This window comes from Channa argus, chromosome 7 (assembly GCF_033026475.1).
Source record: "Channa argus isolate prfri chromosome 7, Channa argus male v1.0, whole genome shotgun sequence".
Lineage (NCBI taxonomy): Eukaryota > Metazoa > Chordata > Actinopteri > Anabantiformes > Channidae > Channa > Channa argus.
In genome coordinates, this window is record NC_090203.1 from 12,105,359 (window position 1) to 12,130,281 (window position 24,923).

At 37.0% G+C, this 24,923-nt stretch overlaps 3 protein-coding genes across 7 annotated transcripts; all 3 read left to right on the top strand.

The window, feature by feature from the left end:
- Window positions 1-521: 521 nt before the first annotated feature.
- On the top strand, window positions 522-9,477 carry il6r (interleukin 6 receptor). 4 transcript variants are annotated; one of them, XR_010914767.1, is made up of 10 exons: window positions 522-786; window positions 2,936-3,550; window positions 4,991-5,114; window positions 6,094-6,272; window positions 6,372-6,541; window positions 6,707-6,851; window positions 7,855-7,911; window positions 8,001-8,043; window positions 8,407-8,512; window positions 8,615-8,647. XR_010914767.1 is itself a non-coding variant. In XM_067509080.1 (10 exons), exons 1-10 carry the CDS (start codon window positions 705-707, stop codon window positions 8,874-8,876), a joined length of 1,758 nt encoding a protein of 585 aa, XP_067365181.1. In that variant the 5' UTR covers window positions 524-704; the 3' UTR covers window positions 8,877-9,477. The 4 variants fall into 4 exon arrangements, 3 of the variants coding, with proteins under 3 accessions (XP_067365184.1, XP_067365183.1, XP_067365181.1); XM_067509080.1 differs by having other exon boundaries at window positions 524-786; window positions 7,855-7,886; window positions 8,615-9,477; XM_067509083.1 differs by lacking the exons at window positions 8,407-8,512; window positions 8,615-8,647 and adding an exon at window positions 8,204-8,333.
- Window positions 9,478-10,101: 624 nt separating this feature from the next.
- On the top strand, window positions 10,102-12,512 carry LOC137129800 (RIIa domain-containing protein 1). Of its 2 annotated transcripts, none has more exons than XM_067509086.1 (4): window positions 10,102-10,357; window positions 10,492-10,568; window positions 10,998-11,044; window positions 11,848-12,512. In XM_067509086.1, the coding sequence occupies exons 1-4, from the start codon at window positions 10,277-10,279 to the stop codon at window positions 11,928-11,930; spliced, it is 288 nt and encodes a 95-aa protein (XP_067365187.1). In that variant the 5' UTR covers window positions 10,102-10,276; the 3' UTR covers window positions 11,931-12,512. The 2 variants fall into 2 exon arrangements, with proteins under 2 accessions (XP_067365187.1, XP_067365188.1); XM_067509087.1 differs by having other exon boundaries at window positions 10,108-10,357; window positions 11,860-12,512.
- A 97-nt stretch (window positions 12,513-12,609) lies between these two features.
- Window positions 12,610-24,699, top strand: otoa (otoancorin). Its single transcript, XM_067509079.1, has 29 exons — window positions 12,610-13,101; window positions 13,701-13,780; window positions 13,918-13,979; window positions 15,336-15,357; window positions 15,737-15,785; window positions 16,021-16,132; window positions 16,430-16,492; window positions 16,592-16,785; window positions 16,869-16,996; window positions 17,311-17,429; window positions 17,536-17,678; window positions 18,058-18,169; window positions 18,304-18,519; window positions 18,603-18,773; window positions 18,992-19,132; window positions 19,360-19,412; window positions 19,834-19,954; window positions 20,040-20,158; window positions 20,261-20,396; window positions 20,564-20,757; window positions 20,843-20,933; window positions 21,078-21,207; window positions 21,390-21,580; window positions 22,149-22,298; window positions 22,393-22,535; window positions 22,896-23,032; window positions 23,150-23,247; window positions 23,718-23,871; window positions 24,322-24,699. The coding sequence occupies exons 2-29, from the start codon at window positions 13,723-13,725 to the stop codon at window positions 24,402-24,404; spliced, it is 3,390 nt and encodes a 1,129-aa protein (XP_067365180.1). The 5' UTR covers window positions 12,610-13,101; window positions 13,701-13,722; the 3' UTR covers window positions 24,405-24,699.
- Window positions 24,700-24,923: the final 224 nt, after the last annotated feature.

Below are 24,923 nucleotides of genomic sequence, written 5' to 3' on the forward strand. Positions count from 1 at the left end.
ACTATGGTGCAAAAAGTGGTAGAGCATGACATTAGGTAAAATGAAAAAGAACTCAGGCTATGAGAATTGTATCATGTTTTTGTTCAACCACAACAAAAATCTGTGGTAGCTGTGGCAAAAGCACCTTTTAGCCCTGCAGTATATCCTGATGTATATCGCCACTTAGGCTAAGGTAAAAATATCAACAGAAAATAGTAAATGATATTTGTAACTGTGAGCAAATCACAAACATTTTTTTACTTTGCAATAAAATATTTAAACAGCATCTATTTAAACAATTTAAAAGTTACACTTCACTAGATCATTGAAAAATTGCAGCATAGATCAGAATAACATCCTGTTTAATTGAACAGGATATTCAGAATATATAGTAGCTACTCCTGAATATAACAGATTTTAAAAATAATGTTAAAATAGCAGGCCCGTGTTAGTCTTTTGTGGGGTTTTATTTTGACCCTGAGGAGGATTTCCTCTGTGTAACGGCGCTGAACAAGGGGAAGAGAGCTGGGATTTCACAATAACGGGTCTTACGTACTGCAAGCAGAGAAACCCGGTAACTGTGTTTTAACTACCCTGTCTGAAGTGAGGGGCAGGCCGTTTTGGATGTGTGAAAAGTTTCATGGGACTCACATCAGTCTCCAACTGAGGCTTTTTACGCGACGGTGATGGTGTGACAACTCGGTAAAGGGAGATTCCTGCGCAAAATGCGAATTGTTCTCCCTTTGCTGTGTGTTCTGTGCGCCGCACAGGTCCGCGGCATTTTCGACGGAGCCTGTCACAGAAAAGGTAAGTCCCGGGAAGAAATATCACTTGAATTTGTCCTATGAATCCTGTCAGGTCAACAACAACCCTGTATTTTTGAGCCAAGTCCGCATAAAAAGCTCCCACTACGTTTACTTTTGGTTTTATACTTTTAATGTGGTTGTGACTGTTGATGCAGTGGTTCATATTCGTGTCATTTTTTACGGGACTTTAGATCAGATAAATCACATCCAAGAGTTTGCGCACAATGCAGATTAGTTTCCCAAAATTTGTTTTTTTTTATGTGGATTTCCCAGATCATATTTCACATTGTTATTAAACGGCTTCAATTTTAATACTTTGAAATTCAACCACAGTTCATATAACAATGTTTTAAATTATAAGGGAATTTTTGTTTGTTTTGTTTTTCGTACTTTTACTTATTCTCCAAATACGTTAGGACATGTCAACCTTGCCAACCTTCCACTGGCCAATCAGCTTCTATTATGAATGTGTTTTTGACCTTGGTTGTGTTTGCTGTACTGGAGTAACTGCCTTAGGTCCCCCACTTTGGAGGGGGTTACTGAGATTTTGTACAATGTATTTTAACAAATCCATCCATATTATTCATAATACATTTAAAATAATATGTATAGAACGTGCAACCAGCTCACATGTTTTAGTAGTTATGGAGTTTTAACCTCTATCAGCTGCAGAGACAGATCTATATGGAAAGGAAAAGATGTGAAACTGGGAAAGAGGAAGAAAGTGTATCTGCAGTATAGGACAGCGTTCTGACGTAAAGCCAATCAAGTAAGAGGCTCTAGACACAAATACTGTTGAGGCTCAAGTCATAATTAGTTTCTGAGCACAGTCAAAAAATTTGAATAATTAGGGGGAAATCAGAAATACAAATAAGGGGACATAAGGGACATGATTTAGAACAGAAACAGTGAAGGGGACAGACATATCAAAAGAGGAAGTTCAAAAAGAGGTAATTTTGGTTACACAATGTTGCATCCTACATGTTTTGTACCTAATCAACTGCAACCAATACTCAATACATTTGGTGTAAAGTAAGTGTATAATTAACAAGTCGTAATTTATTTTTTTCAAGTGTAATTAATTAAAAACAACCCCAAGGGGCTTTTTGAAAGAGCACATTGTATAGCATGTCACAAACAATAACAATGAGCTAGATACTTTTATCTCTGAGGACTTTGCAGACTTCTTCAAAGAGAAAACAGCTGGCATCAGGTCTGGCGTAATGTCATTACAGAAACACGCAGTGTTTCACTCTGGTTTTCACACAAGCCTTAGTCAAGGTAGTAAAGATATCAGGAATAGGACAACAATAAACTGGACCTAAGCGCTGCTTAAATTGATTGTTAAGTTCATTTAAATACACTCAGAGTGTTTTTAATTTGTTTCCATCTTATCTTTCTGGCAATCAGTTCTTTTGTTAAACTTGTGAATAAAAATCCAAAGAGTCCGAAATAACCTATGGAGTTAACCAGGAATCAATTTTAGGACCACTATCTTTTTAATTTGGATATATGTTCCCTCTTCTTGGTGCAATCAGAAGACATTCCTTTCATAGCTATGCTGACGCTTTAAAAGGCTGTGTCTCCTGATGGCACGGGACTAATTGATGACCTTTAAAAACTACTGTCTTTTTAGACAGTAGTGCCTGAATGTGAAAGAACATCAAAGGTTATTATTGGTTTAGATTACTGAGATATTTGTTTAAAGAGCGAGAAATTTTCCAGAAAATTTGATTTTCTTGTTTTTTCTCATTTTTCATTGATTTTCTTTTCCCTTTTATTCATCACTTTTTAATCGCTTTTATTCTATTCTTCTTCATTATTCTAATTTTTTCACAGACTGTTTTATTTTTTTTCTCTTACTGTCTTTCTTTTAGTACTTGTTATCAACTCTCTCTTTCTCTCTCTCTCTCTCTCTCACTCTCTCTCTCTCTGTGTCTCTGTTTCTCTTTATTGCTCTCATTTGGTATGCTATTGATTAATTTTTCAATCATCTTTAATGCAGTTTGAATTGCATTAACCTGACCTGTATAAAAGGTGCTACAAAAATAAAGTTTGATTGACTGATAAATCACATACATGTACAGCTCAAGAGCTCACCCACTGGTTTTGTTGTTGTCAGAAATTATGTCTTTGTTTTTTCTGCACAGACCCTCCACCTGGTGTGTTGGTTTTGTCTCCTGGCAGTAGGTTGGTTCTGACCTGCAAAGGTCATGTGATAGTGAATGGAGTACCAGTCAACATAGGCAGAAACAACTCAAACACCAACAGAAGATGGAGTACTACAGTTGCACCTCCAACCACTGGACACCATCTAAACAATAAGCACACAAGGGAAAATACTGTAAGTGAGGTTTACAACTCAAACTCAGAAGTCACCACTGTGACCAGAGAAAACACGAGCCCCAGATATACAGATGCAGGGTCCAAAGCTTCTCCCACTGCTCACATGGTTGAGCCAACCAGTGTGAACAGGGTGCCGAAGAGTGACTGGGCGGGTGAAGAGATGAACAGTGAGAAGGATAATGAGGAAGATGACAAGGAAAGTGACGATGGGAGAAGGATAACACGAAGCCTAAAATGTTCCCCTTACTGGAACTGGAACAGGAAGAGGGTGGGAACAGGAAAGAGAGACTGGGGAGAATTTGGGTTTGATAGGACAGGGGCTGTGCTGTTTCTGTCCTCAGTCAGACTGATAGACTCTGGGAACTACACTTGTCATCACAGAGGCAGAGAGACATTTACCGTAAAAGTAATTGTTGCAGGTGAGTCACAAAACAATAACTTCATCGTTGTGGAGTGAAATGAAATCAAACTAAACCACAATTTTTTTAATGTGTTTTTATTTTTGCAAAAACAAAGCAAAACCATTATGAGCGTGTGTGCTCTCACATTAGTATGACATGTTCATTCTACTATTACTCTTCTACTATTCTACTATTCTACTATTACTCTACTACTATTCTACTATTTATTATTATGTTAAATTACTTTGTGATGGCATTAGGCATTTTTGTAATCAAAAAATAATTGGCATTGCTTTTTTTACAGCAGACATAGTCGTAATTGCAGTGACACTGTGACCCAGTATGCACAACCAAAATAGCTACAGTATATGGAAATTGGTGGTTATTAATATTACTATTCACACCTGTTTTTTTCCTACTGTGAAATGTCAAATTGGTTTCAATGAAAAGGAAACTATTTAAAGGAGCAACACACCTCCAAAGGTGTTTTAAACAAGTGAATTAGAACTTTACTCATGTTAAAATGACAAAGCAATGACAAAACTCAGTGCTCCAATAACAAATAAAGCTGTTAGTTGCACAACAAGAGGATCAGAAAAGTCTCTTTTAGCCACTTGGCCTATTTACAGACACACAGGCCTAGTAAAGACATTCACAGGTGTATAAGCCTATCTACTACTATTCTACTATTTATTATTATGTTAAATTACTTTGTGATGGCATTAGGCATTTTTGTAATCAAAAAATAATTGGCATTGCTTTTTTTACAGCAGACATAGTCGTAAATGCAGTGACACTGTGACCCAGTATGCACAACCAAAATAGCTACAGTATATGGAAATTGGTGGTTATTAATATTACTATTCACACCTGTTTTTTTCCTACTGTGAAATGTCAAATTGGTTTCAATAAAAAGGAAACTATTTAAAGGAGCAACACACCTCCAAAGGTGTTTTAAACAAGTGAATTAGAACTTTACTCATGTTAAAATGACAAAGCAATGACAAAACTCAGTGCTCCAATAACAAATAAAGCCGTTAGTTGCACAACAAGAGGATCAGAAAAGTCTCTTTTAGCCACTTGGCCTATTTACAGACACACAGGCCTAGTAAAGACATTCACAGGTGTATAAGCCTATCAAAGGGTGGTATCTCACCCATTGCTGTAATAAGTAATTGGTTAATGAATAGTTATTGTGACTCATAATAGAAGAGGAAGGTGTAATTAACAGCATTACTTAGGCTCTCTTGTATTTAAGCAGTGCTAGGCGCCTGAAACTACTACATGAATGCAATTACACATATAGGTTTTTAAAAATTATGTTTCAAAATGCCTATCATGTAAAAAACTTTCTCAAAAGTAAGTGCACAGTGCTCTGTTGTTGATGTAGAGTATGCATACAGAAAACACAACAAACTGCTTTAATGTATATGTTTACATATCTTCCTTATCTGTTAGATCCTCCTGAGGATCCCAGCCTGTCCTGCTACAAAAAGTCACCCAGTAGTAAGATTCGCTGTGAGTGGGTACCCCAGAAACCTGTTACTAAACTGCCTAACTGTTACCTAATATGGAATAAGAGGTAAGGTTATTCTAAAACTGTAGCCTCCCTATATTAGTATTTCATTAAATAATATTTTAAAAAATATTACAATATTACATTTAATTTCATTTATCATTAATTTAGCACATGTGTGAAAATAGTTAATAGCAAGTACATTTACTCAAGTAGGGAACTCGTGTTCTGTACAATACTTTAGATACAATGTTTCCATTCTAGGCTAACAATCATGAGGAAAACATTGTACATTTACTCCACTACATTTATTTTACAGCTTTAGTTACTAGTTATTTTGAAGATGATGAAGATTTTTATTACAAAATCTTGTTAAGTAATAGCTTAACATTTCAGCATTTATGATATCAACAGTGTGACATCCAATACTATTTTTAATACATTATTTGAAAGTGGTACTACTACTTTTAATGGAATATTTTTAGGCAAATACTTTTACTTGAGTATTGAGAGTGTGTACTTCTACCAACTCTGGTTCAATAAAATAGATTACAACAAAGTTGTTAACACAGAGCATTGTATGTAACACAGATGTTTCTAAATGGCCCAATTAGTTACACGTTGGCCATGTAACCCAGTGAGTTGTGTTAATATACATTAGCTACTGTGCTGTTTATACAGTGTAATTGATGAGTCTAAGTTATAAAGAAATATAATTTTGTTTCCATTGCTCGCTCAATCATCATTTAAAATATTTAACAATTGTTTTTTATTCGCTCCTATTAGTTGCCCAAGAGCGTTCATTGTAATGAATTCCTGAAAGGATTTGAAATGTGGACGTTGAATTTTATGCCTTTATTAAAGAAGATGGATGACAGTAGAGAGAAAGTCACCTTGGCATAATTTCATTTGTACTGTACTACACATTTGAGTGTGAACAGGGTTGCAATGACAAAAATACTCAAGTACTGTTCTAAAAAGATGTTATAGTGCTGCTATTTCACCCATTTTAATCTTTCCTTGTCTTTTTTTTACCCTATCCCAGACCCGCTGAGACATTTTCTCGCTTGCAGTGCTCTTACTCGAATAGTCTCTCTCGCTATTGGTGCACCCTGAACCACAACGAGGACGAGCTAAGAATACTTCATACAGCCTACCTATGCGTTACGAGCATCACAGGCAATGCTACGAGTCACCTGTTGTCATTCACCCCTTTCAGCATTTGTAAGTGGTTAGTCTGGGAACATCATCTTAGTATGGTGCAAAAATCATTAAAACGTACTGAAGCTGCACTTTCTGTATTCCTTTCTGCTCCTCCCACAGTAAAGCCGGACCCTCCATCAGGTGTAAATGTCCAACAGGTCGAGGGGTATGAGAGAGTCATGAGAGTCACCTGGTATTCTCCAGTCTCCTGGAAGTCTCAAGACAGCTATTTCAAACTAATCTATGAGCTCAGATACAAGCCTCTAGAGTCTTCTTTAAACGATGAGCAGGTGTGTAATCGTAGACCTACAAACAAGTATTTGGTTTCCATACACAAACTGTCAATGTGTGTGTTTACTTTTTATAGTTCGGTATTCTAATGTATTGATGGCCCCTCTGGCTAGATGACAATATGATGAATTGACCTGGATGTTTGTCTGTACGTGTCTCATCAGACAAAGACAAGTAACAGCCAGCGCTCAGACATCATCACTGATCTGATACCTGGTGTTGAGTACCTGATACAGGTCAGAACCAGGGAGGAATATGATGGTCACTGGAGTGATTGGAGTACGCCTGTCATTGGCAGGAGTTGGACAGGTAAATACACATGCAACCATGCACACATACTTAAAAGAGTTTTTAAATCTAATTTCAATTTCAAAATTATAACAAACATTTAGCTGACAGTATTCTTAGCAGAAACGTCATATGTCTACTTGCTTAGGGGCTAACAGTCAGAAAAAATAACTTGTTGGGTTAGAGACATGAAAAGTAAAGCAGTTGGGTCTGTAAATCCTTGAATTTATTGCTTCTTATTTTCTTCCCTCCCATAGGACTTGGTTTTCCAAAGAAGCTGCACATAGAAATATGCACACACATACATGCTTTTGCTTATTCAAGCTATCTTACTTGTTCTCTCAAAATGTACAGTTTACATGCACTATTGTCAATACAGGTTCATTCAGTGCTTAAGAGATTATTTAAAATAAGTTCCTAAATGCATCTTCATAAAATAACGTTCTTCTGCAAAATCTTTGTACCTTGTTTAAAACAAAGTGACACATGCTGTTACACATTTGAAACCTCATTAAAATAAATACTAGATTAAGCTATGTTTTATTCTAAGTTTTTAATAGAAATTCTTGAATAATATTCTCTTTGCTTTAATGCTGCTTTCTGCTTGTTTATGCCTTTCACATTCCCTTGAAATTTTTCAAATATTCTTAACAAATAGCTTGATAGAGGTCAGTGACGATGGATTTGATGGAATGCTCAATACCCCCCATAAGTCACAATTATTGAGAGTGATTAATTGAGGTCAATCTCTTTTCTTATTTTGGTTGTCTCTCTATTGTCTTTTACTAAAGTAGGAAAGGAAAAAGCGCTCAGAAAATCAGTAGTAGCAAAACTTTGTAACCCGTAGTTTGCCTTTGCATCCAGGGTGATCACTTTTAATTTGCATTGATACTTTCAGTATCTTATAAAATAGTTTCCTGCACACTGTGCATCTGCATACACTTTTATCAAATCCCTACATTGTTAGGAAAGGATACTTTTGTTAACATGGGATCTGTATGGTGTGTCTCTTCTCTCTCCTTAGCTCCTTCACCCAGTGATATGTATACCACAATGGTAAGAGTGTCAGGAATCAAATGTGGTAATTATTTATAAGAAATCATTTATGCGCTTGCTCTAATTACTTTTGCCGTAGCAACTCATACTGTCTATTGTTTTATTGTCTTTTAGCAAGAGTTTATACCAGAGGAAGGGTCCGCATTCAGCACTGAAGGTAAAACAGCAGACACTAAAATATTATGGTTAATCGTGTGTATGTGGGTGGTTGGGGGTTGAGGGGGAGGAAGAAAATGAAAGGGGTAAAAGAGTGAGATGTAGCTGTTAAATGTTGTTAGTGTTAAAAATCCCCCCTCTGCCCTACTGGGTTTTAACAGGAAGCCATGTCATCATAATAACTGAGGCTCAACAACGAAACAAGCCACAGGAAACAAGGCTCAACACACCTATCACACAGACACATATACACACGCACACACACACAGCACACAGACATTCTGTCACACCCAAAACACAGACTTGCATGGATGTTATTCTGGTCCATAAGGATTTCTCACAGTGTCCCCTCTCTTTATACCAGGTCCTGAAACAGGCATACCAGGTGAAGAGACAGTGTCACATCATGTCCTGTGGATCTCTTGTTCTTTTCTTTTCTTGTCAGTTATTTTGGCTGCCTATATGTACAGGTAGGGAGAAGTCTTGAGGGTCTCTCAAATTTGGATTTGACCTATTATATTACTGTATATGCCTGTCAGCTTCTTAAATTGAACCCCTCTTTTTACCTACAGACATAAGGACAGATTTATGCCTAAGCTCCACCATCTGAATGTCATCACCCAGTGCAGTGATTCTTCTCAGCCTCCACCCTCCAGCCCAACAGCCCCAGAAGGGCAGGCCCTGGTGACATTTTCCCCTCTACATTACAGCGAACCTCAACAGAACAGAGAAGAAGAAGGGGAAGAGGAAAATGAGGAAGAACAGAATGTGAAGCAGAGGATAGAAGCCATGCATTTCCACAACACAAGTTATTTTCTCTTCCGCAGGCAGTGAGGGCCAGGCCAAAAAAAGAGATGATAAAACGTGTATTCACAACATGTATTCACATGTGTTCCCATATATTTAATACAAAGGGAAATATAGCACTGGATCATGTTTTATTTTTTATTATTAATTGATGCTGCTGCTTTTACAAATGAGCCATCAAGTTGCTCTCAGATGCTCCGTAAGTGACATAGATTTATTAGATGGGTTGCAGACATCATTGTGCACTTAATCCTCCACCTTGTAACAGTGCTAAAGCTGGTAGTCAATTGGTAGTCAGTTTTCTTTCATTCCCAGAAAACAAAAAGGTATAGCTCTTAAAAGGTTTATAGTGGTCATATGAGCTTCTGTCAGAAGCAAACTCAGGAACAGCTTGTATGTAATCCTTCTATCACTTGGGCCTAAAATACTTCTGAAAACATTGTTCTTGTTGTGTTTGTATTTGTCTTAAAAACATCAAGCTACTGTCTCTGTGTCAATTTAATATGTACTGATGGACTGTAAATGTGAACACATGTAGGTCTAAATACTGTACAGGCCTTTGTCTAGCACATCACCTCATGTTCTGTTTGTAAATACTTATGCTAAAGTTTGACATTTATCAATCATATCCAGTAGTTTCAGTTTCCACATTTATTAAAAATTTTATTTACGGAGAGGTAAACATTGTGGGTTAAACACTTCTCATTTTAAATTTGCTGTATTAAACATTTTTAAACTTATTTAAGCTAAAATATGTAAGAACTAAACAAGAACTAAGTTCCGATGGCACTTGAAACTAGTCCATTGTAGATTTTTTTAATCTAGTTTATTTTATAGTTTTATTTTGTTAATTTCTAGTATCAGAAATTCATTAATTAAAATCAAACAGCCACGCAGCACATCTGGTGCAATGTAGTAAAAAAGTAAAAAGCTTAAAAAAATGGGAAAACTAGGAGCAACACTTTGCCTTAAAACATAGTAAAAAATAGTTCTTTAAATTGTCTTTAGTGTTTAACTAAATCTGAACAGTTCACACATAATTGAACCCCCAGAAATCGCATCATCGAGGTGTATAGTAAAAACACTAGAAAGAAGTCAAAGAGTGCAGCATTTGTTGTTTGTTAACGTGTCTAACACGTGTTTGTGAAATTATTTATGCTTTAAAGCTTGAAATTATTAAAAAGTGTTATAAAGATTTTAGCGTGGCGTACGCTGCCCCTTTGTGGACACAGTTTTTAATTGCTGTAAGTCGTTTCCATAGCAACTGTTGTTTCCAGATAGCATGGCGGTGTAGGCAACAGGTGACCATATTTAATATGGCTCCAAGCGTTTACCAACTTAAGAGTTTCGGTTGAGCTCAAGTTGATGCTGTAGTTTTATGCTCAGAAAAGCAAAAAACAAAACAGACGAACATTTACAGAGAAACGATGAATGGAAAAGGCAGCTTGGCAAAACTGGACGTCGGTGTATTGAGCCACGAGCAGCAGGAGAAACTGCGACAGTTCAAGGTAACAGATAACGCTACCTTAGCGTTAGCCCACTTAGCTAACAGCTTTACGGGCTAGATAACTCCTGCAGCGTGAATGTTTGGTGTGTGTGTGTACAACCCCAGCAAAGCAATTGCATTTTATTTCAATTCCAGATTAGGAAGAGAATCGACAATGAGAAGTATTTGAAGTCCCATCCAGAGGTGGAGGTACTGATAGGCGACTTTTTAAGGTAACGCTAGCCGAGCTCAGCTTTTGTTTAAAGATGCTAATGTTGTTTACCGTGTCCGTTGGTGACTTGTGGTGGAGACTAAGTAAAAAAGAAATCCAACATGCACATGAAATCTACAGGACCATCGGAAATGAGAATCTTCTGAACCGTATTTTTAGCTACGAGTGTTAGAAGTAAACATCTTGTTTGATACATTTTACATTTTACAAAACCAGCGGCATCTAATGTACATTATACAAAAAGTCTCTGCTTTCTCAGTCTAATAGAATAAAGTAAATCTGTTTGAAAAGAAACTGTGTGTCTTCTGGTAAATGGTCACATAAAACACCGTCTATTTTGGATTAAATTAAATTTGGAGTTACCTGGTGACCCTGGTTTTGCCTTATTGTGTTAGGGTTAGTAGTCACGTTACCTTTCTTTCTGTCACAGAGATGTGCTTCTTAAAAGGCCTGATGATATTCATGAGTTTGCTGCAGGTGAGTTGTACTGTAGATTTATACACACACATAGTAGGGTCCATTAGTCTAAAACCGCATTGGAAATTTGTGATATTTCATGTAAACCTGGACAAAATTGGAGGGTTTAGAAACACAAGAACATATGACTTGTAAGAGGTCAGAATAAAATGTAGGCAATTCACTGACTGTGTTACCCACTTTATACAGGAAAACAGATCATCTTGAGTTGTATTTCTTCAACTGAAACACTTTTAGTCATTTATATTTGCATTTAGTCATTTTGCATATGGTTTTATCTAAAGTAACTTACTAGTGGCAAGTACTTACATTAGCTCACACGATCTTAATGTTGTAGAGGACTAGGGTCAGTGTGAGGGTCGGTATGGCCGTTCTGAGCAGCACTTGCCCAGCATAATATAACACAATGTGTGCAGAGGTGGAAGAAATACACAAAAGTACTTAAGCAGATTATCTACATTTTACTTAGTACTAATGTAGTGTGTGTGTGTGTGTACACACACACTACATTAGTTCATAATTAGTTAGAAATTAGTTCATAATACAAAAAAATAATATATTAAAACCACAAGGTGGTATTAATGTTGTGGCTAATCAGTGTAATGGTTGTGCTTTTAGTGGCCATTAAAATGTTGCAAAACATTGTGGTTGTTTTTCTCATGAAATTTGTTGACAATTTTAAAAATATAATTATGGATAAAGTAGTGAGTTATAACTATCAAGCATCCACAGAAGAATTCTGTTGTTACTATACACACACATACAAAGACACACACAGACACATAACCTAACCCACTAATCAGAGTCTTTTTCAGATCACTTCACCAATCCAAACCTTCATGCAACTATTGCCTCTAAAATGGAAGGAAAGAGTGACATGCAGTAAGAACACCCAAGAGTCATGGTGCTGCAAGATTCTACTTTAAGGATGTTTGTTTGTTTATTTGCAGAGAACTAAAAATATGAACTTAAATGCAGTAACAATGATATTAAGATGCTAATATGTTTGTGTCACAAAATTGCTTTGATAGTTTCATTTGTCAGACTGCTAATACACATATGAAGGAACCCTGCTAACAGGGAAGATGAGTGTGATTTAAGATTAAAGACAAAGGATGTCCTGTGGCTGTTACACTACTGTTGCACTGTCATATCACTTGCACGATTGTGTGGTGACATTGCTGCACAGTATTTAAAAACTGCTATTTCATGTTTAACAGCTTTCTGCATTTACATGACGTGTGTGTGGGAAGATAATAGATTTTGCATTTTGCCTTTAATATACAATGTTTGTGTTTCTTTTTAGTCAGTTAAGCTCTATATTTGGCTTTGATGTGTGGGATTTATCAGCCCATCAATCTTTTCCACATGGAAATTCCAGCTTCATGTTGTCAGGAATAATAATTACATCCTGTTATGTAAATAACCTTAAAAATAAATAAATTGCACCTCTTGCCAAATAATTCTAGTTCTTGTATGATTTATTGTATTTGTTGCTAAGCGTTATCTGAAATGAAGTCCTGTTCATCAACCCTTTAGCATCAATAACTGCCTGAATTGGAACTCATTTGAAGCACTGGTTGATTGTTACCACTGTACTTCAAATGTACAGTGGTGACAAAATCATGAAAATGCTGTCACGGTTGAAGTACTTGAGACTTGATGTTATTAGGTTATATCACTCTGTCGGTTTGTTGACTTAAAGGGTAATGTTTCCAAGCAGGAGTAGGATAACAAAAGGATGAAATTCACCCAAAATGACAGACTGTGGTTGGTAGTTGTCAGATTGTGTGACACCTTTTGCCACTGGGTTTAGACTTTTTTTTTTTTCAGTTTGGAGATGTCTGTCTCTCCTTCTTCCTCTCTCTAACTCATGCACATTTTAATACCACACACCTGCGTTAATACACTCAGAGTGGTTACCACCCACCAACCTCACCTCAATTGTGGAAGAAAGGCAGAGTAAGAACACGCAGGTCCTCCTTTTCTGCATTCTGACTCTTTCTTTTTTAACTTGCATTGTTTCTCACATCCAACAGACAGAAGGCACAAAGTCGGTAAGTGCCTTTAATCAGTTATACTCTTAGCAGTTAAAATGTTGTCTACTTTGTAGTTGATTGTTTTTTTAAATAATGACCAATAGAGAACAAACAGAGAAAATGCATGTATGGGTATGATTTGGTATTAATTTTTTATGTCTTAATTATTTATTCCAATAAATAAATATTAAAAACTTGTTTGGCTATTTCAGCCCTTTCTGGTAATCAACGGGTCAAAGACTACATGGCAAAATACCAAAAATTGCCAAATTAAAAATAGGCAAAACCCCTCAGAGAAGCTGGTACAGGAGTGATGGTGGAATAGCAGTGAAGCTGTCAACATGTTGTTTTTGAGCAAACAGTGTATATTATCTAACCTGTTTTTCATAGCATGTTCTCCTCCAAGTCCATGAAAACTCCCATAGGATAGGTAACAGAGATGGTAACCAGGGGTGTAGGATCACAAAACCTCAAAGGAGGTGTCTATCAGGAAACTTATGATGAGGCACATGGAGACAGATTCCCTAACAACTGGTTACCTAATAACAAAATCCTCACCTCCTGTTTGTTATACGTGTTGCTGATAGTAATGCATTGAATTGAATTCTGTTCAACAGCCAGCCAGGCAGGTCAACTACCATGGCTCCAAAACGGGGAACGTTTTTCTGTCTACTTATTGTGACCCTCACATCTCTAGGTAAGCAGTAATACCATGACATGTATCATGTCTGGTTATGTGTTAATTTATCCAACATGAGCATGTAATGTACTGTATGTCTGCTTACAGTATGTGTGTACCTATTTTTCACAATGATTTTATACCACTTTGTTCAGCTATTTCTCTAGATGCGATGTCTGGAATGAAACCTGATATCAGCGATGTGTCCAAAAAACTGGTAAGTAATTTTCTCATACTTAAAGTATAAATGCTATGTAGGATAATTTTATCTTAAGTAGAACCCCAATTCAAAAAAAGTTGGGACAATACGTGAAATATAAATAAAACAGAATGCAATGATTTGTAAATCTCATCAACCCATATTTAATCCACAATAGAACATAAACAACATAGGATGTTGGCATTGAGAGATTTTACAATTTCATGGAAAATATTCGCTTAATTTGAATTTGATGGCAGCGTCTCTTTCCCTCTTCTTTTAACAACTGTCTGTTGGGAAGTGAGGAGACCAGTTCATGGAGTTTTGGATGAGGAATGTTGGCCCATTCTTGTCGGATGCAGGATTCTAGCTGTAAATTATGTAGTGTAGTTGTAGGGATTTATATTCTTTGCAATTGTATCCAATTTTTAGACATAGTTTGTTGCAGATTGTTGAACCTCTCCCCATCTTTACATTCAAGAGCTTCTGCCTTTCTGAAATGCTCCTTTAAATGCTCCAATTAACGTAATCAGTTGTCAAATGCTCCACCATTTGTTTTTGTTTGCAGCAATTACTTTTCCAGTCTTTTGTTGCCCCTGTTCCAACTGTTCCAAGATGCGTTCCTGCCATCAAATTCAAAATGAGCTTATATTTTCCATGAAATGGTAAAATCTCTCAGTTTCAACATTTGATATGTTGTTTATGTTCTATTGTGAATAAATATTGGTGGATGAGACTTGCAAATCATTGCATTCAGTTTTTATTTACATTTTACATATTGTGCCAGCTTTTTTTGAATGGGGCTGTGTTTTAAATCACCTTTTTTAATGTGTAAAACAAAGTTGAGCTTATTGGAAATAATGTGTTAGTTTCTACCCCTTTACTCTACATACAGTCTCATTGTATTTGAATGTACATACAATAATTCATCAGTAATCAATTCATTCTGTGGAGTTACATAAAATAGGCTGTTAAAAAAGTCTTTAAAGTATATCTGCTGACTGCAGTGTTTCTATTGTTTTCTAAACCGTATTTAAAATTTTACCTGATGTGCTGATGGCTGACAGCAGATTATAGGGGTTGTTTTATCTCTGATATTTAGTGCTGCCTTCATAAGGAGAAATAGTTTTAGTAGAAAGTTTTTTAATTTCTGCTACAGAGATTAAAAGGATATCTGCCATGACTTGTTGCGTATGCCTTCATCACAGATCTTTCTGCTCAGCTTTGTTCATTCTTCCTAATGTTTTCCTCCTGACAGTGGCTATCCACATATTATGTTTTAAACTGTTAAAATAGTTGTACTGGTGAAACTTAAATGTTTTAAATTTATATTACTTTCATCTCACGATGACCTGTTTGTGTTTTTTTTGTCAGATGGCAAAATGCCAGAATGATGGTGAGTTGACACATCTAAATGAGATGTAAATAGGTTATTTTTGTTATATTGTTATGTTATTGTGCAAAATGTGCATGTACCATATGACTCACACCGTGGCATCTGTAACCTGTTTGGTTACTAGTTTTGTGGGGACATCACATTCCTCATGCCCATCATAAAAACTTTAAATGTTAAAGTGAAGACTTGGTTTTGGGTATAATACAGTTAGACTAAGGTTAAGGCTTAGGGATAGGTGCAATAATGGTTAAGGTTAGAGTAAGTCTCCAGGAAGTTAGTGTAAGTAGTGTAAGTTTTAGGAATTCCCTCTGTAACATGTCAAATGTACATGGATCAGTCCTGAAACTTATAATAATTATGGGCCATGGGCCTGTTTCAGGGTACCAGGTGCCTAAGATGATAATGCTGAGCGCTATCTTCAACAACAGGTAATTCTGCGTGTGTGTCTTGGTTAGTTTGGCCGAGTTTCTGAAGTGTCAACAAATGTTTCAAACTTTTTTTCCCCTTAATTTATAAGCAATTACCACTGCCTCTGTTAAACCACATGCTAAATTTGTCTAGATAATGGAGGCATGACATGAATCAACAGTGCAGCAATGCAAAAATCTAACGTGATATTTCAAACCATTTCTACTCATTGGTTTTTGTTTCACTCTCTTGTAGTGATTTTCCTGTGGTGGACACCTTCTTATCCACTTTTGTTAATGTCCTGAATTCATCCACTGCAGACATTAATAAAGGCTCACATAGCCCTGTCTCCATGGACAATAAAATGGTGTGAATACACTTGCATCCACAGCCCATCTACAAATCCACAATATTTGTTCTAATGAAAAACAAACAAGAGGAAATTACTTAAACAAGTATTCAAATGTATTAGTTTATTGCTTATTTTATTAGTTTCTTATTCCAGGTAGCACGTTAGTCAGTGCTCCAGATAATCCCTACTGGTAGTCGGTAGTTATAATCTGTAACTAACTAGTGCTCTTAGTGATTGATATGTTCTGTAATTCATATTTATTTAAATATCGCACCTTACCTACAAATACACTTGGTTTTTATTGTGTTTTAGGCAAACAACATGTGGAATTATACCCATCTACCAAAAATCGTCAGGCTGATGAAGAACCTCTCTGTCAGTTCACTAATGCCAAGATGTTTACAGCAGTCATAATTCAGTAATTTAATGCTCTCTGATAGTCCAGTCATATCTGTCATGTTTTTATTTCCCCAGGAGGCATCTGCATGTTACATACGAGCATTTATGGCCCCACTGTCCTGGACAGCTTTAACAACACAGGGTGAACACAACATGAGCTCAGATGACTATGACATACTGCTGTGGGCTGCCAAACCTGCACTGCAGGAAATGATTTTCTCAGGAATAAGCCTTCCTCCCAAAATAGATAGCCAAAACTTGGAAAAGATGTGAGTATTTTATGCATGTACTTCTAGCATTCTACTGTTTCTCAGCACCTTTTTAAAAATTGTAAAATTGCAATTTGCTCCAGGATGAAGATGCTGCAAGAGATGTATGATTCCATGTCTGAGGATCAAAAGACTAATGTGGTAAAGTGGGCAAAAGAGCAGATCATGCAGAACTACTTCAACTGTACAATGAGGCCATCACCTGACTCAGGTAAGCAATGAGTTAAACCAAGTATGGTACAACCTGGTGAAGGCAGATACGTTTACACTGTTACACTTACACTGTACCCACTGACAGTGGTGCACTTTGTACTGTTTTGTGTATTTATGGCATGCATCTGCACAACGGTAAATTGGCTTGCAAATGTGTTTACCATGATCTTTAGATTAGATGTCAGTCCAGAAAATCATGCTGCTAAAAATGAAGACTTATCAGTGAATTGGGATCCCACAGTGACCCCTGTTGTCACTTTTCTATTGAACAGCAATACAATATGAACAATAACAACCTAATTTATTCTGCAGAGCTTATGGAGAGCTGCAGATCTTCTCTACCTTGGTTGAACTTGCATGCACTGACCATGATGGGGCCTTATCTCTTTAACTTAGCACCAGACAATTTTGACTCTTGTCCCACGGAAAAGGTGAGGGAGAATCCACAGAAGGACAAAGAGACAATCGAAGTGCAAAGAGCAAATAGCATTATTTTAATTTGCAGCTCTGTTGGTTTGTTTCCAATCTGCCCTCTAGTTTTGTGAATATTTCCTGTCAGCTCATTCCAACGCCACCTTCATCAGGACCACCAAGATAAACTCCAGCCTGGGCAATATGTTTCTCCAAAGAATTCATGAGTGCCTCAGTGGAATGGAGAAGCTTGCTGATCATGTGGACAAGTGTGTAATTTTTTTTGAAAATGTGTGTACAGTAGTGTATTAAAATTGCATGGATCAGATCAATGCTGGAAAAATGTGACCCTATTAAACAATCGAAACATTAGTTTACATTTAGCCTTTTAATTCTTAAAAAAAAAACAGAAGACAGATAAAAATATGTAAACTACTGGTCCCAGTAGTTTTTACTCACCGCTGTGTTGTTCTGTTGTGCTATTGTGCTTTGGTGTTTTAAAGTGAGATCAGGGAGAGCATTGTCACAGACATTGAAAGAAAAATGAATCTATGACAACAATTGATATACACATGAATATATTATGGAGAGCGGAATTCTTAATAAGGTTAGAGTAAACATAACATTGGTCCCTCTGAATCTACTCAGGCTTGGTGCACTGGCTTGTTATTATTACAATGCCACAGACTTGACTCCTGACTTCAGCAAGAAATTTCTGTATCAGCTTAACAACTGCGACTCCAACTCCAGAGTCATGCAGGTATCACAGACATGGTCATACACGCCCCCAACTTTCACACACATCTCCCTAAATCCAGGACTGAGGTCGTGGATTGTGTGACTGTCAGTTAGATATAATCTGTTAATTACTCTTTGTCTTTTTCCTGTCTCAAGCTAAAGAAGCGCCTTGTCGACTTTTTGATGACAAATTCCAACATTACTCAAGCACTATGTGATTTGGGCAGTAATGTTGCCTTGTTGTCGCCCGAACAACTGTCCACAATCCCTAGCACTGTTCTCGAAGAAGTTCTCAAAAAACTGGGACTTAATGTTCCGTGGACACCGAGCCAGCTGGCCGCTCTGTTCAAGAAACAGCTGGGCGATAACAAGGTGAGCCTGCAGCTCTGTTGGTAGCTTCTTTCTCACATACTCTACTTCTCACTCCATACCTCTCCCATTCTGCTTTCCCTCAGTGTAATGAGATGTCAGCTAAGGAGCTCATGGCCCTTCAGTCAGTTGGTGAAGGTCTGCCGAGCTGTGTGCTCAAGCAAGTCAAAGCCCGGGACATCTTGAATGATACAGAGGCTCTGAAGAACATCTCAAAGGGAATGAGTAAAGGGCAGTTGAAGGCCATGCTTCAGGGGGTGAGTAAAGACAAAGATGCATAAAACAGGAGCCAAAGTTATTGATAAAGTCCGACCATGAGACTGATGGTTACTGTCATTTGGGAACAAAAGCTAAGCATAACGGATATACACCTAGAGAACACAACAAATGAGTTTTATCCCAAGTAAAAAAGCAATGTTCCAGTAGTTATTTATCCCATAAAATGACTTAAGAATGAACTATATGTTCCCTGTAGCTTATAGGGGATGTGGATCTCTCAGAGCTGGTGCAGAAGTTGACCGGCCCTTTGCTTCACAGCATTTCTCTAACCAAGTTGAAGAAAGCAAACATCACTTGTCTGGACCAAGTGATGAATAAAACCTGGAGTCGCTCACAGGTAGTTTCCCTGAATTTCATCTCTAATATCAGCATATTTGATTTATGTTCTTAACTCGTTCCAATTTATCTTGGTTCTTTGGTGTTAATGTTGATAAATGTCATGCAATGACTACAAATTACTCTGAATTAAGAAATTATTCTATTTATCTATCAGTTAATTTGTAATTAAGTTGAATAAGTCGATTACATGAGTCAGTGGTTCTTATTTTGTTGTCTTAACTTTAGGCAGCATACTTGGCAAAAAAGATGCAAGACCTCAATCAGCTTCAGCTCTATGGGTAAGAGACAGTACTGCAGAAAGGAAGAGAACAGATAAGGCATTAAGTTCAACTAGGTTTTATTGTTACTGACAGAGATTTGAATTTGAATCAATCTTTATTTTGTTGGGGGGGGGGTCATTAAAACGCTTTCACAATCTCAATCAATATTTGTAACTGAATTAACAACATTTAAATCTTATTAAACATCTTTAATTGCATTTCTAAATTAGTTCATATTAAATTATTAACACTATACAAAGCAGGGTATTAAGGTATTAACACTAAAAATATATCTTGAGGGCCTCTAACAACACCAGAAATTATAAATAATAATAAAATCATTACTTCACAATTTATGGTGTAGAGTTTACATTATCTGTGTATCCACAATTGTTCATTGGTTGACATGCTTGCTTTACAATGTTCTTGGTTTAAACAGGAGGCTGCATTCAATCAGTCAGGGCCTGACCTGTAAGATGATTGACAACGTAAGAGACAATAGCACGCAGGACATGGCTCTGGCAATAACAGAGAATCCACAGTGGCTGTCCAAAAAGCAGGTATGTATTTATTCCCCAGACTTACTGTATCTGTAAATTAAACATGAGTAGAATGTATATATTAATGATAAATACACATTTTCAGGCAAACTGTGTTGCCCAAAGGCTTTTTGGAGCTTTGGACAAAGAGAGAGCCAACTATTTCAAAACAATCACTGGGGATGAGCTGAAAAATGTCCCTACATTATTACTTCTTCACTTGCCGTAGGAAAACATTTTGCCCCTTTTTTTCCTCTCAATTAATCACTTGGTTAAATTAATTCTGCAATAATATGTAACAACTTTATCTCATTTACAAAATCCCAGGCCTTCTAAGGTGATGGATTTGCCTGACTCTGTGTGTCCTGTCTTCCTCGATAAAATGAAAGAGGCCAAGCTGAGCTCATTACCTCTTCGATCTCCTTGTCGTCCCGCACTCACTCAAAAGGCTCTGCTCTGCCTGGTCAGTGTATATGCAGGCTATTCCAAATTTTATGGAAAATCCTACATACAGAAAGGTTTGAAGCGACTACAAGTCTGTACAGCTTCACTGCTTACTAGTATCACATAACAAATCCAGTTGGTCTGCACATGCAACAAGAACCTAAGATGTTGACAATTTGTTTGCAGGGTAAAAATGTTTCCCAGCTGACCTCTGAGGATGTGTCCAGGCTTGGGCCACTCTTGTGTGAGCTGCCAGCTTCCCAACTGCGCCTAATGTCCCCTGATGTCCTCAACTCCAGCCTGCTGGCCATGGCTTCCTGCCAGTTCATCCCTCAGCTCCAGAGGGCAGAAGTGATTAATCTTGTCTGCCAGAGTTTTGGGTAAGACAAACTCTCTGGAGTCACTGCAGAGCAAGTCAGAAAAAGCATTAGTCCGATAAGTCTGATAAATCCCCTTCTTCCTCAGGGATCCATCTTACTGGCGCTCAGAGACCATGAAAGCACTGTGTCCTATCCTCCTTTTGGATGAAAATGTCACATCTGCTCTGCCCAACAAGGTTATATTTATTTCTTCACTTGTGACAGTGATGCACCTCATCTGTTTGCTTAAAAGTACTGATCAAACTTAAGACGGAATTCAAATCTCAGGTCCTGCATGTGTTTTTCATGATATCTTTGTTAATTCCATCTCTGTCTCTTAGCCTTGGATGAAAGATATTCTCTATATGCTGAAGTCACATCAGTCCTATGTTTCAAATGCCCTGAAAAAGAAATTCTTTGATCTCACAACCAGCAGCAGCAAATCAAATACAGCACGGAAAAAGAGAGGAGGTGAGATTGAAACATTCAATGTGAGCCGTACATTTTTCTTACAGTGTACGGTGGCCTAATACCACACATCCGCAGAATATGGTCAAGCACAACAGAAACAAGTGGCAAATTAAAAACACAACTACTGATTCATATTTCCCTCCTAATACAGTGACCTGTTTGTCTCCTTCTGTCTCTCTCAGCCAACGGAATTAATGGTGAAGCACCCACTGTGGAATTGATTAAAACCTTGGGGATGGAAAGTGTCTACTGGCCAGCTGAACAGCTCAATATGATGTCAAACGACACCTTCCTCCCGAGTTTAGAGACACTTGGGGCTGTCTCTGGATATGATGCAGACCAACTGGCCGTACTTATTAAAAAAGCAACCGAGGTAAAAGAGAGACACTGATCCTGGATCTGAGGAGCGAGAAATGTGTTAAAATCATTTAACAGGATTGTTATTGTAAAATACTAAATGTTCACAAAGAAAGAACTTAAGACCGTTGAGAACGACGTCTGTGGTCAAGGAGGTAGAGCCGATCATCCACTAATCAGTGTCCTTTGGTGTGAATGAATGGCAATTTCTGAAGCGCTTTGTCCGATAAAGTAGTCGTGTGATAGTCCATTCTTTTTACCATAAGTTTCATCATAAATTTGTCATCAAAATTTTGGTAAGCATAGTAAATTTGCCCCTGATATTTATTTTTGAATTTTGAGCTACTAATCAAGTAGTTAGCTTAATTGGTAGTAGCCTAATTTTGAGTTCATCTGTCAGTGTTCTGTACAGTGTTTTGATGTCTACCTCATATCCAAAGGCTAAGGTCTAATGTCAATCAAAATGGGGAATGTGAATTTTGAAATCTGGCAGTTTATATTCATCATAGTCATTTTATGAGGAAAATTACTTCCATGAAAGTGACTGTACGCATTTATTTGAATGTATTTTTACGTTTGCACAGGTCTTTGGTCCTGTGTCACAGATGAATGCAAGTTCGGTGATACAGATGGGATGTATATGTCGTGGCCTCTCCAGCTCAGACCTGAACAAACTCCCCTTCCCACTGGACTCCCTAGAGAATATTGCCCACTGTGGCTGGAATGAGTCACAGGTGAAGTACAGTACAGAAACAGCTCCACATGGTTATGATTATACTGATTATGCTATATATCATGTTTAGTAATCTAGATGACCTGTTTGAATAGATGGAGGCAGTGTGGAAGGCTGTTGCTAAACATAACAACCTGACAGCGCAGCAGCTGGGAGCCGCAGAGATTGTAGCATTGAATCAGTTTATCTGTGGCCTCAACTCCAGCGAAATAGGATACCTCAACAAGGAAGCTTTCAAGTTTGTACAGCACGCACAACTCAAATGTAGTTTTAATTATCACACACTTTCAATTGGTTATGTTTAAAACTATTTTATATCCATTTAATTGCCATATCATCTGAAGACAAGACCCAGTACCCACTATAAATACTACTAGAAATAGCTGATGACAAATAATTCAAGTTTTTGTTTCATGCAGTTAGAATTGTTTACAAGGTAATTTGTGAACTATTATGATTATGTATGATTATGTATATACTAATACAAATAAATCAGATTCTGGGCTTACAGTCAAGAGTCAGCCATTTTGACTCTTTTATAAGATGATGCGTCACAGCTACATATTTTATTCTCTTTATGTGTTTGTGTGTGTCACAGGGATGCTGTGGGTTCACTGGATGGTGTCCAGTGCTCCTTCAAGGTCACACAGTCCCTGAAAAATCTTGCGGTGTCTGCTTTTGGAGACCCCAGCACTTGGACTGAAGCCCAGGTGGCTGAATTGGACAACATCATTGGTGAGCTTGTTTTCTATCAAATTATTCCTCAATAATACTGCAGTTTTAGTTCTTGTTCTGTGCTTGTGGCCAACCTCTTGTTACAATCTACTGACAATTTGTATCTATCTCCCTTAGCTGGGCTGAATGCAAATGAATTGGCTGCTTTGGATGCGTCTGTCTTGTCATTTATCAGCAAGTCCTGCATCCCACTGATACCACCGGCCAACTTTGCTGTAAGCAAATTACTTTAATCTTTTTTCCTTCTATTCAATTTGTCAGGCAAAATCCAGGAGAGTAACTAACTGCAGTTATACCAATTATTGTATTTACGCAAATTTCTTAAATACTTGAATTTGACATAAGTATTTCCATGTACTCTACTTTATATTTCTATTCCACTACATTTCAATGGAAAATAATAAATATTCCATATATTTATTGAATTATTTGTTTGACCGCAAAGGTTTGTTTTGCATATAGTAAGCAATTTTAGTCCACATTTGAGTTGTTAGATTTGTGTTTTCTCATAGAATATGAAGTCTTTTCATTTTGTTAATTTAAGTGTGATGTTGAATGCAAGATGTTTACTTATACTGTTATTGTTATTATAATGTTGTAAATTGTACATTGCTGTATTTAGTAAACAGTCTGAACACTCCTTCCACCCCTCAGATCTCTGTGGCACTAACTTTCTTCCCTGCAGGCACTTTCTATCACTCAGCTGGAGGCTCTTGGTCCTGACAATGCTGCCTCAGTAACTACTGAACAGCGAGCCGCGTTGAAAAAGGATCAACAGGCTGCTCTTCAGTTGGCTGAGACTGGATCTTTTGCACGATCACAAAACTCGACCCAGTCAGGTAAGAAAGAAATTCCCACATAATTAATGTACGTGTTCTAGTGCATTTTATAATTGGTGGAAAAGTCGGAAGAACAGCCAGTGCAATTGTTTCTCTTCAAGCTGCACTGTCAGGTTGTTCAAAACCTCTTCAAACTTATCAGATCTCAGTGACACTGGAATGGAGATATAAGCAAATGTGTCCTCATGTTGAGGAGACATTTGTCTCCTCATTACATGTGGAGATAAAATGTTGAACCCTAATTAGTCTGTGTGTGTGTCATACAATGTGATCAAACTGAGTCCTGCTTAATTTAAAGGAAAGCTGACAACGACAAATACAGAAAGCTTTCATGTAAAAAAACAAAAACAAAACCCAAACCCCTTCTTTGAAATAAATCATCAAATATATAGGTTTTTTTTGCCCTGTGACATTAATCTTTTTATTGAATCCTCATATCACTCTGTACAGGAGCTCCATCACTGAGTGTCGAGGGGATCTCAGCCTTCATTAAGCCCTTTTTTTTTCTCCTCATGGGATTCCTGCTGCTCTGAGACCAGGGTCACTGCATCCAACTGCAAAACCTACAGGAGCTTTAGCTAATTGCACACTCAGCCTCATTTTCTAAAAAGCTCTAAATCATATCAATATAAAGTACTTGTGACACTATGTAATTATTTAGTTTATCTTATTATTGATGATGCTTCTCATTAACATCATTCACCTTTGAGTGTAGTATATTATCCAGATGTATAAGAATTAAACACTTTCAAATCAAATTCACTCTTAAATTTATATTTATAAGAAATAATATTTTAATAGAATCATAAGAAATGTTTAACATTTGTCACCTATTCTCTAGATGTATTCAGATCTTCTTTATTTGAATGTTTTAAACTGTACTGAAAGAAATGGATAATAAAATGAATAAAGATTATTATAGTCGGTTAAAATAGTATACGGAGACCAAAACACTATCAGTTTTTATTCATTTTTAATAAACATTTGGTTAGAAATTATCTTGTCAATGTAAAAACAAAACAGTTCAATATAAAAGTGTGTGTTAAACATGA

Coding starts and splice junctions, on each gene's coding strand:
- il6r (XM_067509080.1), top strand. CDS start 705: ATGCGAATTGTTCTCCCTTTGCTGTGTGTTCTGTGCGCCGCACAGGTC. Junction 5,115..6,093: donor TACCTAATATGGAATAAGAG/GTAAGGTTATTC, acceptor ACCCTATCCCAG/ACCCGCTGAGACATTTTCTC. Junction 7,887..8,000: donor GTGATATGTATACCACAATG/GTAAGAGTGTCA, acceptor ATTGTCTTTTAG/CAAGAGTTTATACCAGAGGA.
- otoa (XM_067509079.1), top strand. CDS start 13,723: ATGGCTCCAAAACGGGGAACGTTTTTCTGTCTACTTATTGTGACCCTC. Junction 15,786..16,020: donor AGCGCTATCTTCAACAACAG/GTAATTCTGCGT, acceptor ACTCTCTTGTAG/TGATTTTCCTGTGGTGGACA. Junction 17,430..17,535: donor ACTCTTGTCCCACGGAAAAG/GTGAGGGAGAAT, acceptor TCTGCCCTCTAG/TTTTGTGAATATTTCCTGTC.
- LOC137129800 (XM_067509086.1), top strand. CDS start 10,277: ATGAATGGAAAAGGCAGCTTGGCAAAACTGGACGTCGGTGTATTGAGC. Junction 10,569..10,997: donor CTGATAGGCGACTTTTTAAG/GTAACGCTAGCC, acceptor TTTCTGTCACAG/AGATGTGCTTCTTAAAAGGC. Junction 11,045..11,847: donor TATTCATGAGTTTGCTGCAG/GTGAGTTGTACT, acceptor CCCACTAATCAG/AGTCTTTTTCAGATCACTTC.